This window comes from Clinocottus analis, unplaced genomic scaffold (assembly GCF_023055335.1).
Source record: "Clinocottus analis isolate CAN_PGR_092001 unplaced genomic scaffold, fCliAna1.0.p SCAF_5, whole genome shotgun sequence".
In the NCBI taxonomy this organism is placed as follows: Eukaryota; Metazoa; Chordata; class Actinopteri; order Perciformes; family Cottidae; genus Clinocottus; species Clinocottus analis.
The window spans coordinates 9,084,168-9,095,567 of record NW_027176207.1 but is presented as its reverse complement, the minus strand read 5'-3'; the positions used below and the strand labels follow the sequence as shown (position 1 = coordinate 9,095,567).

Genomic DNA, 11,400 nt, shown 5'->3' with positions numbered 1-11,400 from the left:
GTTGCTTTAACCGGCTGTCAGGAACACACAGAGAGTTTTTTTTTTTCTTCTTTTCCCTTTTGTTCACTCCTCTATGGAAATGCGCATCTGTTCTTCGGCCACACACGCAGGCTGAAAAAGGAATTGGGAAGCTGCAGTTAGTCTTCTGCTTTAATCCGTTGTTTCAACTTCCATCTATTCTAACTTTTTAAATGTTTTTTGTTTTTAATCTAGGCCTTTATTTTACAAGTCACTCTTGAACAGCACACGTTTTATTGTTTTTTACACTCTTAAGTGTCGTATAAATGCAGTTGTTCAGATCACAGCCTTGGAAATAACCCCTGGGGGGGTCAATGTCAGGCTCTTCCAGTGTTTGCAGTACATGTTCCAAGTGTCAGGATGGGCTGGCGGTTACAGACTGTCCAATTGTGAAATGGTCACAGGTTTGATCCCTGTTATACAGCGAGTGTGTCCATTTCAGAGACTGTTGCAGAAGCCTAAAAGTGGAACGGTTAAGACTCACGATGATGCGGCTGGAAGCAGAATAGGCTGCTGTTGAAGGGCGACAATACAGAGACACTGAAGGAAGAAGCTGCATTGTTGCTGCTCACAAACACAAGGACCTCCTGTTGTCCAAATGCACACAAACAAGACAAAGTAAAATGCAGAATTTTTTTTTCAACTTTTATTTTTCTAATGTTACATTTTTATAAACACGTAAGTAACTATATTTCTCTAGTTCTCGCTCTGCAGATGCAGTGAAATGACATCTCGTGCTGCCCTCTAGTGGCTGCTGTGAGGATTTCTCACAGCAGACAAAAAGAAAAAAGTTGTATTGCTTTTCGTTAGTCATATAATTATCATTATTTCGTACGTGCAGGGGATATTCTACATCCAGTAAAAAAGTTTATAGAACCTTAATGTTTGAAATACTGTTATTATATTTCAAAACACATACTTTGTGTTTGATGAAAATGTATAATTCAAATAGAAAAGACAAGATTCAAGCACCAGTTTAAAATGTTTTTAAAAAAAAATACAGTATGTATTATGTGCATGTTAAACCTTCTAATAAACCTTCCAATTAACGATGTATGTCTCTAACTCAAAATACTTGTTCTGTGATGACAAAAATCCAGTGCCTATGCAGTTTTCATGTGTAGATTACAGTGTAGTGGCAAAAAAAAAGATCTGAGCATTTAACATTAATATTTGCGTTGGTTTATTATCTTCTCCCTTGGCCCATTTCTAAGCTTTCTGTGGATAAGTACATGTTTTAAAACAGAATAGTATCCTTGAGTTTTAATACTTGTCCCGTGAAAATAGTAACCAATGTTTTTCTCTGAGCATTGGAATTTAACACTATTTTTGAAAGACAAATCTGACTTTAAAAAATACAAAATTTGCTTTTAAAACCTTCTTGTATGTAAATTTGGGAGAAAAGAAAAGATTAGAAGCATTTCCAAAAATTCAGATTTGGGGACAAACAGTGAAGGATAGGGAAAAGAGTTAATGAGATCAAATAAGATATACATTTTAGTGTAAAGAAATAAGATTTATATCTTAAAAAACACATCTAAAGTTATGTGAGGTTTTGAAACACAGTATCACTATCCATTCTTTTTCAGTATAATACATTGAGGCAATATAAATTATTAAGTTATGAAACAGCAGTTTTTAATGAAAGCACATTCTAGACATTGTTTTTTGTAGTGGGTGCACATACAACATGACAGCTCAGACAGAGGTTAAGTATTTTATTGGCAAATAAGTATAAACTCTATATAAAAAAAAGGAATATATTCATATTGTTCGAGGAACAAAAGAATTGTTCATTTGACACTTGTAGTGGTTGAAGCATCTTACAATTTGAAAAAAGTTTGATTACAGTATAATAACTCACAAGTACCATTAAAAGGTTGATATAAAAGTATAAAAATATTAATAATATAAGACATTGTGAATTTATTTGGGTGTAATGCCATTAGCCTTGGGTTGGATGTTACCACAAACCAAACCATTTGTTAAAAAAAGTACTACAATTTCCAGCCTGTTACCACACTGCTAGAGACCACCAAATCCTACACACTGTCCATTTAAATAGACAACGATCAATAAATAGCAACTGTAATACTTCATTAATTCTACCCTGATTTTTTCCCCCAATAGCTCGCAAAACTACGGCGTACACAACAAACCACGTGCATTATGCTGTAAACTGTGCACACGTTCTTGGTTCGGTTTCCATTGAAATGATTCACCAAGTATACCGCTTAGGATGATGTCACGGCAGTTCCACGCGCCGTCGCAACAGTGATCAGCGGAGAAGCCGAAACTGAGGCCGTACTTTCTGAAATGAGAACACGACCGAGAGAAAAAGACCTGGTACCAGGGTGAGTCGGGTCGAGCAGAGCCGCACCATGCAGCGTAAACACGGCCTAAGAGAACGCTGCATCTTTCTTTATCTCGAGCAGCAGAAAGCTAGTACCATCAGGAATATAGTGGTTACTATGATTATTGCGGAATTTGGTATTCTTTGTTCTAGATTCATTAAAGACACACTTTGAATGTAACAGAAACAGGTTTATGCAGAGGCGTGGAAGGTACCGTGGAAGCCATACGCCATGTTAACGGGCACGTAGGCTCTTGCCAGTTCTTCAAAGCTCTTGGCATCCAACACCAACAGGAATGCTCCTTTATCCTGCAGAGAAAAGAGGACCCAAACATCTCATGAGACAGGTTTGGACACAAGTGGCTCAATCACTGCAATGGACAGTTCAGAAACATGCTGCTCTTCATTAAAAAACAAGAGGGGATACATCGTTAAATCATTTCATTTGCTGTGTATTAGTGATATTTTTAGTTTTCTCTGCTGATTGACAAGCAGCCGTTGATCACAACAGTTTAACGATGAATTATCTTTGGACATTTTGATTTTGAAGCAAGCAAATTAATACTGTGTCAATTAATAAATGCAGATTTAATCTCCCTTATGCATATTGATGATGGGTTATGTGTCCGCTTAAGACCAGACGTGAAGATGGACCTACAGACCTGCTGCTGTTATAGATAAATAGTCTGACATGGCATACAATAACACTGATGCAACCACAGACACCAGCACTTTTACTCCAAACCTTTTATCCTACAACTCCTGTCCTCAGAAACAGAGTCTTACCTGTGAGGGGGAGAGAACCACGGAGAGGATGACACCATCGTCCTCTTCCACGGCATCAGGTGACGGCACAAATGCAGGCTCTGACGGGAAGAAACCCTTCTGGGACCAAACCTGAGCATGCACGCAAACACACACACACACACACACACACACACACACACACACACACACACACACACACACACACAAGTTAATCATTTTCATAAATTGTGTTATATCATAACTTTACTATTTACTCATTTTCTGGAGTAGTTGGTGTAGATCATTATAATTCAACAAAACAACAGTGTTCATTTCAACATCTTAATTATTATAACTTTTTTTTGTTTGTCAATGACAGAATTAAGAGTATTATTTTGTTTTTAGCATACAATGAATAGCTTAAGATATAGCATTAAGTACGCTATTTTCCATGATGAGGACAGCACACACACACACACACACACACACACACACACACACACACACACACACACACACACACACACACACACACACACACACACACACACACACACACACACACACACACACACACACCGTGAACACTTGAACTGAAACCATGGAAGATAGCTGCTCTCATTCTCCTAAGTCATTACGTTTTTTTGAGAGCAGAGGAGGACATTTCAAAACCAAACAGAAATGTACTAAACCTTAAGTTTATTGTAATTCTGTGTAAGGAGGACCAAGCAAAATAAGCTTTTCATTGTAGAATAGCTTAGCATAGAATAACTTTCCGTTATCTGTACATATGACGGGACTCAGCGAGTTTGCATGTTCTGGGCGTGTCAGTCGGGAGTCAAAACCTTGGTTAAATAATAATAATAATAATAAAAATAATAATAATAATGTTTCAAAAAGATGTTAAAAAAAGGGTACTGAAGTGCTTCGATGTATTTTTTTTATTTGATATATATATATATATAGATATATATATATATATATATATATATATATATATATATATATATATATATCTCCTGAATGCTGAGCGTTAATTTATTTATTGTTGATATTGTTTATTGTTGATATTGTGACTGAGAAAAATGTATTTTTACTGCAAAAAACATTGAGTACCCCTCAAAGGATGACCTCACGGCTTGTAGTCACATCCAAACTGATCCCATGAAGAACTTCATCCTTCCATCTGTTTATGAGCTCTCACACAACTTAATCCAACAACAGAGGTTTCTCACACACACACACACACACACACACACACACACACACACACACACACACACACACACACACACACACACACCTTGAACGTCTTGTCCTTCAGGTCCATCTTGAGCAGTGAGTCTCCCACCAGGTGTCTGAAGCCACAGCCATAGAAATAACGGTATGGCCGTGTGTTACATCTCCCATAGTGGATCTGAGGGAACTCCAGGCCGCCGTATTCCAGGAGGTCGTCTCCATGGAGGTCCTCGTGTTGGCAGAACACCTGTCGTCAAAGAGCAGATCAACGGTCTACTGTCACTTTCGCTCAACAGTTTTTACTACGTGAGAACTCCATGAGTTCACACGAATCTCAGTGGATGGATGTGAATGGAAATTATATTAATTTATTGAAACACACTTTAACGGTGCACCAGTAGAGAGGGTAGACACCTTCAGACACCTGGATGTCTGCATCACACAGCATGTATCAAGGTCCTCTTACATCAGCATGTTACTTCCTACGATGCCGATAGGCTGCCGCACCTTGTGCTGTATACACCTGCACGCGCCATGTGATGGAAAACAAGAGACTCGGAGGAGGCGTGGCCATGACAAAAACACAGAGGATGAGGAGAGGAGTTTCTTCCCTCAGGTCATCTGTTTCTCTGAGACATAGTATATTTTGTCAATTAATTGCTTTAATTTGTTCTATTGTATTTTGATAGTTGCTTCTGAAGTTAGGCAAAACTTTAACTTGATCTGTGTATGACTGTGTATGGGACAAATAAAAGTTGATTTGATGATATGAACTGTTTCCTGCTGGTTGAAAGTATGAAAGTGGAAATGGTGACGACACTTTTTAGTCTCTGACTGTGTGTTGTAAAATATTTGACCTAATTTAAAAAAGTAGGAGTCAATCATTGTACAAACCAATTTTGAAGTATGTGAAGAATTGTATTAATTTCTTTGCCAATTTTGCATGGCCTTCCCATGCATCTGTAATAATATAATTCAATTCATACTGTATTTTTACTTTTTGCATTGTGTTTTTACTATTTTTAAGACTAGAGTATTTTTACATTAAGTTATTGCTACTTCTACTCAAGTAAATGAGCTAAATACTTCTAATGAGAGCATTACTGAACAACCCACCTTATCTTTGCTGATTTGGACACATGTGGCTGCACTGGAGGGCCGGGTGTTCAGGTTCTGGTCTGTCGGGGTTTCACCGGTCAGGTGAAGGGGAAGAACAAAACGCCGAGGGAATACCCTGCTTATGGTGTTGTACACCTGGGAACGACACCACACAGGAACAATACTTTATGGGTAGCGTTGTGTTCCTCTGTTACAGTACGTCTTTCTGTCTCTTGGTGCAAAGTGATTATTTGATAAACAGATTTAAAGCTATTGTCAGGCACAAACGGACGCCGACTGGTGTAATTATTTAATGACCTCATCTAATGCGTCTCCCGACTTGCGCAAGTTCTGGATGAGGTAGTTATTGATGGCCTGGCCGTCGTCCGAGCAGCACATGTCGAGCATCAAGAATCCGTCTTCCTCGAAGGCGTTGATCTGGTGGAAGGTGGAGATGGCTTTGGTGTGGTACTTCACTGAGCTGACCTGCAGTCCAGGATACACAATGAGATGATGCCAAAGGATCCAAAGCCAGAGGACCCACCCTTCCCCGCCACAATTTCCATGGAGTTCATACATGAGGCGTAATCAAATCACCTCGCCTGATTTCTTGTCAACGAGATGGAAGACGGTGTCCTGCTTGGGATCCCAGTAGATGCCGTCACTCAGCGCCTTCCCCCTCAGCTTGCATGTGACTATCTTCAGCAGGTCCATCTTAATCGGCTGCTCAATGAACACCACGTAGTTCTCAGACATGGCTAGATGCAGGAAAAGGGTGTTTCACGACTTCTCAGCTGACGGAGGCACCATGAAAGATACAGACGTCACAAACGAGTGTTGAATCCAGGAGGGCTGGCTTACCAAAGCTGTGGTAGTAGGAAGGGTGGGACTTGTTTGCAGGCACAATAGAGCAGAGTATTTTGGCTCCTTGTAGGGTGTCTTTGGCATCTGTCTTCTCTGGCGGCACTCTGATGATGTTGTACTGGGCTCCTGGAATCATTTTGTTACGATTGAATATGTGGTTTTATATTTGGAGGATGAGAGACAAATCATTCAGCTGTTGATTTATGTGAAGCTTAATGTGGGTCTTGTGGACAATGGGACTAACCTTTGCTTCCATAGGAGTTTCCCATATTGTAGGTGGTGCCGTCAGGGTCATAGTGTGGATGGGCAGTGGCTCCGTTGACAGCAATGAATTTGCTCCAGTCCACCTACAAAACATTGTAGAGAAAGATGACAAGCTGAGGATTTAAATGATACCTGGACTACAAGACCAAAGACAGATAAAGTGTTTCTATGTAACATATCATCTTTTACTCCATGACGATCATGATGGTACCTTTTCCAATGTTTCCAAGTTCTCTGGGTTCACTCTATACATAAAGTTTGTCTCTGTGCTGACGAAGTAGTCGCCCTTGAATTTCACAAAGCTCACACTCGCATTGTCCGTGGGCGCTGTAACAAAGAGAGACATAGGGTTACTGGCTTTTCCTAAAAGTCTTTCTCCTTGATCATAAGTTTCAGTAAAACGTTTTTGCTGCTCGCGGTTTCTGTGAAAAGTCTGGAATGTGAGACGTTTAGTCCAGCACATGCCTCTTCTCCCCACTGCTGCACATGTTATTATGTAACCTCTGCACACATGCAGTACTTCAGAGGCTCCGCCCCTGGCCTCAGAACAAATTTAGCAAGACAGAGTTTGTACAAACACCTTATAACTCACTAGGCTTCATTTATGCCTCAGTGAAAAGAATTAAAGCTAAATCCTTGCACAATCAGTCAACTACAGTTGATTGGCCTGAGCCCTCTCCTTTATTCATTTATACTTTATTCCTTCCTTTCTTAAACAGTGTACTCACTCATCATCTCAAAGCGAGACAGGAAGCGCTGGAAGAAGTTTTTACAGGGGTCTGGCATGGCGAGGGTCCCAAATTCTGACATCACGATGCGGTCCTTTTCACTATTGTTCTTGTAGGCGTCGCTGTTGAGGAACCGACTCATGTAGGTCACCTGACCGTTGGCGATCTTGAACTGGTGTAACATGGCCATGCCGTCAAACCAGTGGTTGTAGCTGTGAGGAAACATACACTTAACTTGGAAACTTTTTTGTTTGTGTTGTGCGGCAGTGCTTTGAGGTGTTTTCAACTCACTGTGTGTTTCCAAACTCAAACTTCCCGGGGCCGTTGCGGAGGAGTTTGCCATTGATCCAGGAGGGAATGGTGCCTTGGACTTCAGTGGAGATTGGCTCAGGGGTCTCTTCAACAGAACGGACCAGAGGTTCAATTGTCTCTAGTCCCTTTAATGCTGAGGTGATGCATTCCTTTGCCTTGCCATTGTCAACAGACCTAGCATCATCTGTAGGAAACACAAACATCCAATGTCATACACACATCATTTTTACCTAAACCAGATGGATAATAGGGAGATGGCCATCCTTTGACCATCAAACTATTAGACAACCATCATGTTTGCATCGGCAGATAACACATTAGGCATTTGACCGCACCAACTTATGAACAAGTTAATCTTGTTTCTATTCCTCTCCTGATCAACAAACAAGCCAATGATGTGTTAGCTCCCTTTTTAAATGTCTAATGGTGCGTCACACTAAACTCAGAAGACATTATTCAGCAAATTGTGCGTACACAGCACCCAACACACTGTCCTAGCTGACCTTGAACATGGAAACTACGAAGCTTTAGCAGCACTGCATTCGGGGAAAAGTTATACTAAAGTTAATTCCCTCAGAAAGAGAAACAACTCTCTCTGACTTTGTTTTGGCTGGCTTCACAGTGTTATTATCCAGACCTGCTCTTCAACTTATTACCACAGATCTCCATAATGTCAACACAGCCTAATTAACTTTGCCAGCTCCATTCTTAGCGTGCATTAAATGGCATGTATCCCAGGATCACAGTTAGGGAGCGGCAGTAGTACTGTTGGTGATAATCAAAAGAGTTCAGTCTCACATTAGCAGTACTTCCAAAGCAAAGTCAGCAGTTCAATTGGATCCAAATTCAATTTGAGCATTTAAAGGGTCCTGTGAATTCCTTCTACTTTCAAAATAAAAGCTGTATTGTCTGTTTTATATTAAAAATCTAAACGTGTTTATAGAAACACCACATTCGATCTGTTCTCAAAATAAAATAACTGCTTCAACAGTCTGATATAATATGGCTTCATGCAGAGGAAGTGTTGCTGGTATTTGTAGTTCCATATCTAATTAATAACATTTGTTGAGGTAAAGTTCAGTCCGTAAGTTATCAGGTGATACATTGAGTGTTACTTCTGGAATATCAACTCTTGTTCTCTGAGTTCTGAGTGTGTGCGTCTGTGTGTCTGTAAATGTGCATGTGTGTGATTGTGTGTGTTTGTCTGTGAGTGTGTACTCTGTGAGTGTGTGTGTCTGTGCATGTGTGTGAGTGTGCATGTCTGTGAGTGTCGAGAACAAGTTCTAACAAATCCTGTTGTTAGGTTTTCTGATTTGTATTTCATTTTTTTATATATATAAATTCTGTATTGTTAAGATTTGTTGCACTGTGAATTTGCACTTCGGAAGAAGCAACAACATTAATCACCGTCAGTTAAGTCTAACGCACTGTAGAGACGACAGTCTTCCGGGAAATGTGTGATACTGATGACTGTACACATCCTGTATGTTGTGGACATCACCTACACGTTGGCTGTGTACATTGCGATTACAGCATATTGTCAATGCTACATTTTTTTCTAAACGTTTCTCAAAAATGTAATTGCTAAAGACTCCCTCTTACAAGGACTTGTATGCTGCAAACTGAAACCTGACACGACTGGAGTTTCATGGCGTGTACAGTTTGTCCTACAAAACAACACATGCTGCGCAGCCCTGCACGCCCATCCTCGCGCTGAGCTCTGCATCGACATTACTATCAGATACACATGTAGTGAGAACCGACAACAGCCCTTATTATACTAACATGTAAAGATGCACAATGAGGTTGAGCTATAGCAACATTGGTCTTACAATATCTCAGTTTTGCAATGACGCGCTCTGAAACCAACAGCAGGTGAATAAACTGCCCTGTGTCATCTGTAAGGGGACAGTACATAATTCACAAAGGAGAGGAGGCTTACCGGAGGTTTCGAGCTTCACAGGAGGCATGGCAGCGGTTAACGTGGATGGATACAAGTGCTGCTCTCCAGAGCTGAATCCCGCTGAACCTTATAAACTGCGCACCACGAGAGGCGCAGCAGCAGCTCTGTTACGATGTTGTGTAACAGGTTATGTTGCGCATGGGCAAAGCTGCTCTTGAGGCTGCACTAGATAAAATATACGTCGATAAAATAAGATAATCCTTCATTACAGGATTACAGCAGCATTGCTCACAATTAAATAAAAGATTTTTTTTTAAATCATAATATTGATAAACCGTAAAACAGTAATAAAACAAAACAAAACAAAAATAAAACAGTGAGAAGAATATTAAATACTGATACTGTTCGGACCTCTCACCCTCCTAATGAACTAATCATGAATAACTGAGTACAACAATATACAACAACAACAACAATAAACCCGTTTCACTGCAAGACTCAGCTTCGTCAGGCTAAAGAGGAGGCCTACAAAGGTGGGGACAGGATTCTGTACAACCAGCTCAGAAACACATTGACGATGGAGATCAAGGCTAAAACAGCCAACAACCCCTTTTCCTGTGTGGTTTGGATCGGCCACCAAACAGGACAGAGACAGACTACAACGAATAGTCAAGTCTGCAGAGAACTATTGGTTCCAGCAGGTCCTTCATCCTGGACTTGTACACCTCCAGAGTCAGGAAGTGGGCTGTAAAGATCACTGCTGGTAGGCGCTACAGAGCACTGTACGCCAAAACCACCAGACACAAGAACAGCTTCTTTCCACTGGCCGTCCCTCTGATGAACAATTAATCAGACACCTCTATCTGCACCACTTGCACTATTACAACCTTTCTGCATTAGTATCCAAAAATAAATTGTCCATTGTCATGGTTCTTATGCTAATATATATTATTTAATATATATATATATGTATATATATATATAGTTAAATGTAAATGTTGATGCTTGGTTTCTGTGTTCTACTCGTCTTTAATGTCTTTTTTATATTTCTCTTGTTTATTTGTATATACAGTTTTTTCCGATTGCTAAATGAAAGTTGGCACAACTGGAGTCACAAGTGTAAAACTCTAACTACAGCCTGCACAGCAGCAGTTCATGTGGACCAAACTCTAGTTCGTTTTTCATTGCTTGAACACAGTTTTCAAAACTCTACACACTTATCCCATGACTTTAACCACAACCTGCACTACACTGTGGATTTACAGCACTTTGTTCAAATGCTAACACACTGCTGTCAAAACTGTGAACCACACATTCAAAACGGAATAGATTTCAGCCTTGTGCCTTTCAAACACTGCTGATTGCAATTTCAGCTGAAAGGCTAAGCAGGTGTCTTGTTTTAGACTTGTTAGTGAAAACACACGCACACGCACACACACACACACACACACACACACACACACACACACACACACACACACACACACACACACACACACACACACACACACACAGAGAGAGAGAGAGAGAGAGAGAGAGAGTGAGAGAGAGAGAGAGAGAGAGAGAGAGAGAGGGAGAGAGAGAGAGAGAGAGACATATGTATATATAGATATATATATAGATTTAGATATATGTAGATCTAGATCTATATATATATATATATATATATATATATATATATATATATATATATATATATATATATATATATATATATATATATTACAGTATATATTACAGTATATATAGGCAGAGCTCAGAAAGATTCATTTAGGAAAGAATGACACTCTTTTCTTTGAAGAAAATATTACTTTGTATGAAGTTACTAAAATTGTTCAAACTGTAAAGATGAAAAGTTTGTATTTTCTCTGTTG

General features: G+C 39.8%; 1 protein-coding gene across 1 annotated transcript; it reads right to left on the bottom strand.

The window, feature by feature from the left end:
• Window positions 1-2,541: 2,541 nt before the first annotated feature.
• LOC137802788 (carotenoid-cleaving dioxygenase, mitochondrial-like) lies at window positions 2,542-9,799 on the bottom strand. The gene is made up of 12 exons (XM_068600913.1): window positions 9,566-9,799; window positions 7,603-7,807; window positions 7,312-7,523; window positions 6,795-6,910; window positions 6,564-6,666; window positions 6,317-6,445; window positions 6,053-6,213; window positions 5,774-5,941; window positions 5,474-5,611; window positions 4,422-4,604; window positions 3,158-3,268; window positions 2,542-2,680 (listed from the first exon to the last, which is right to left on the bottom strand). Exons 1-12 carry the CDS (start codon window positions 9,591-9,593, stop codon window positions 2,564-2,566), a joined length of 1,671 nt encoding a protein of 556 aa, XP_068457014.1. The 5' UTR covers window positions 9,594-9,799; the 3' UTR covers window positions 2,542-2,563.
• Between the last annotated feature and the right edge of the window lie 1,601 nt (window positions 9,800-11,400).

What these genes read in the sequence shown, in the direction of transcription:
- LOC137802788 (XM_068600913.1), bottom strand. Translation starts at nt 9,593, where the DNA reads ATGCCTCCTGTGAAGCTCGAAACCTCCG. An exon ending in TTTGAGTTTGGAAACACACA is followed by an intron (nt 7,524 to 7,602) that starts GTGAGTTGAAAA and finishes GTTTCCTCACAG; the next exon opens with CTACAACCACTGGTTTGACG. An exon ending in ACTTGGAAACATTGGAAAAG is followed by an intron (nt 6,667 to 6,794) that starts GTACCATCATGA and finishes AATGTTTTGTAG; the next exon opens with GTGGACTGGAGCAAATTCAT.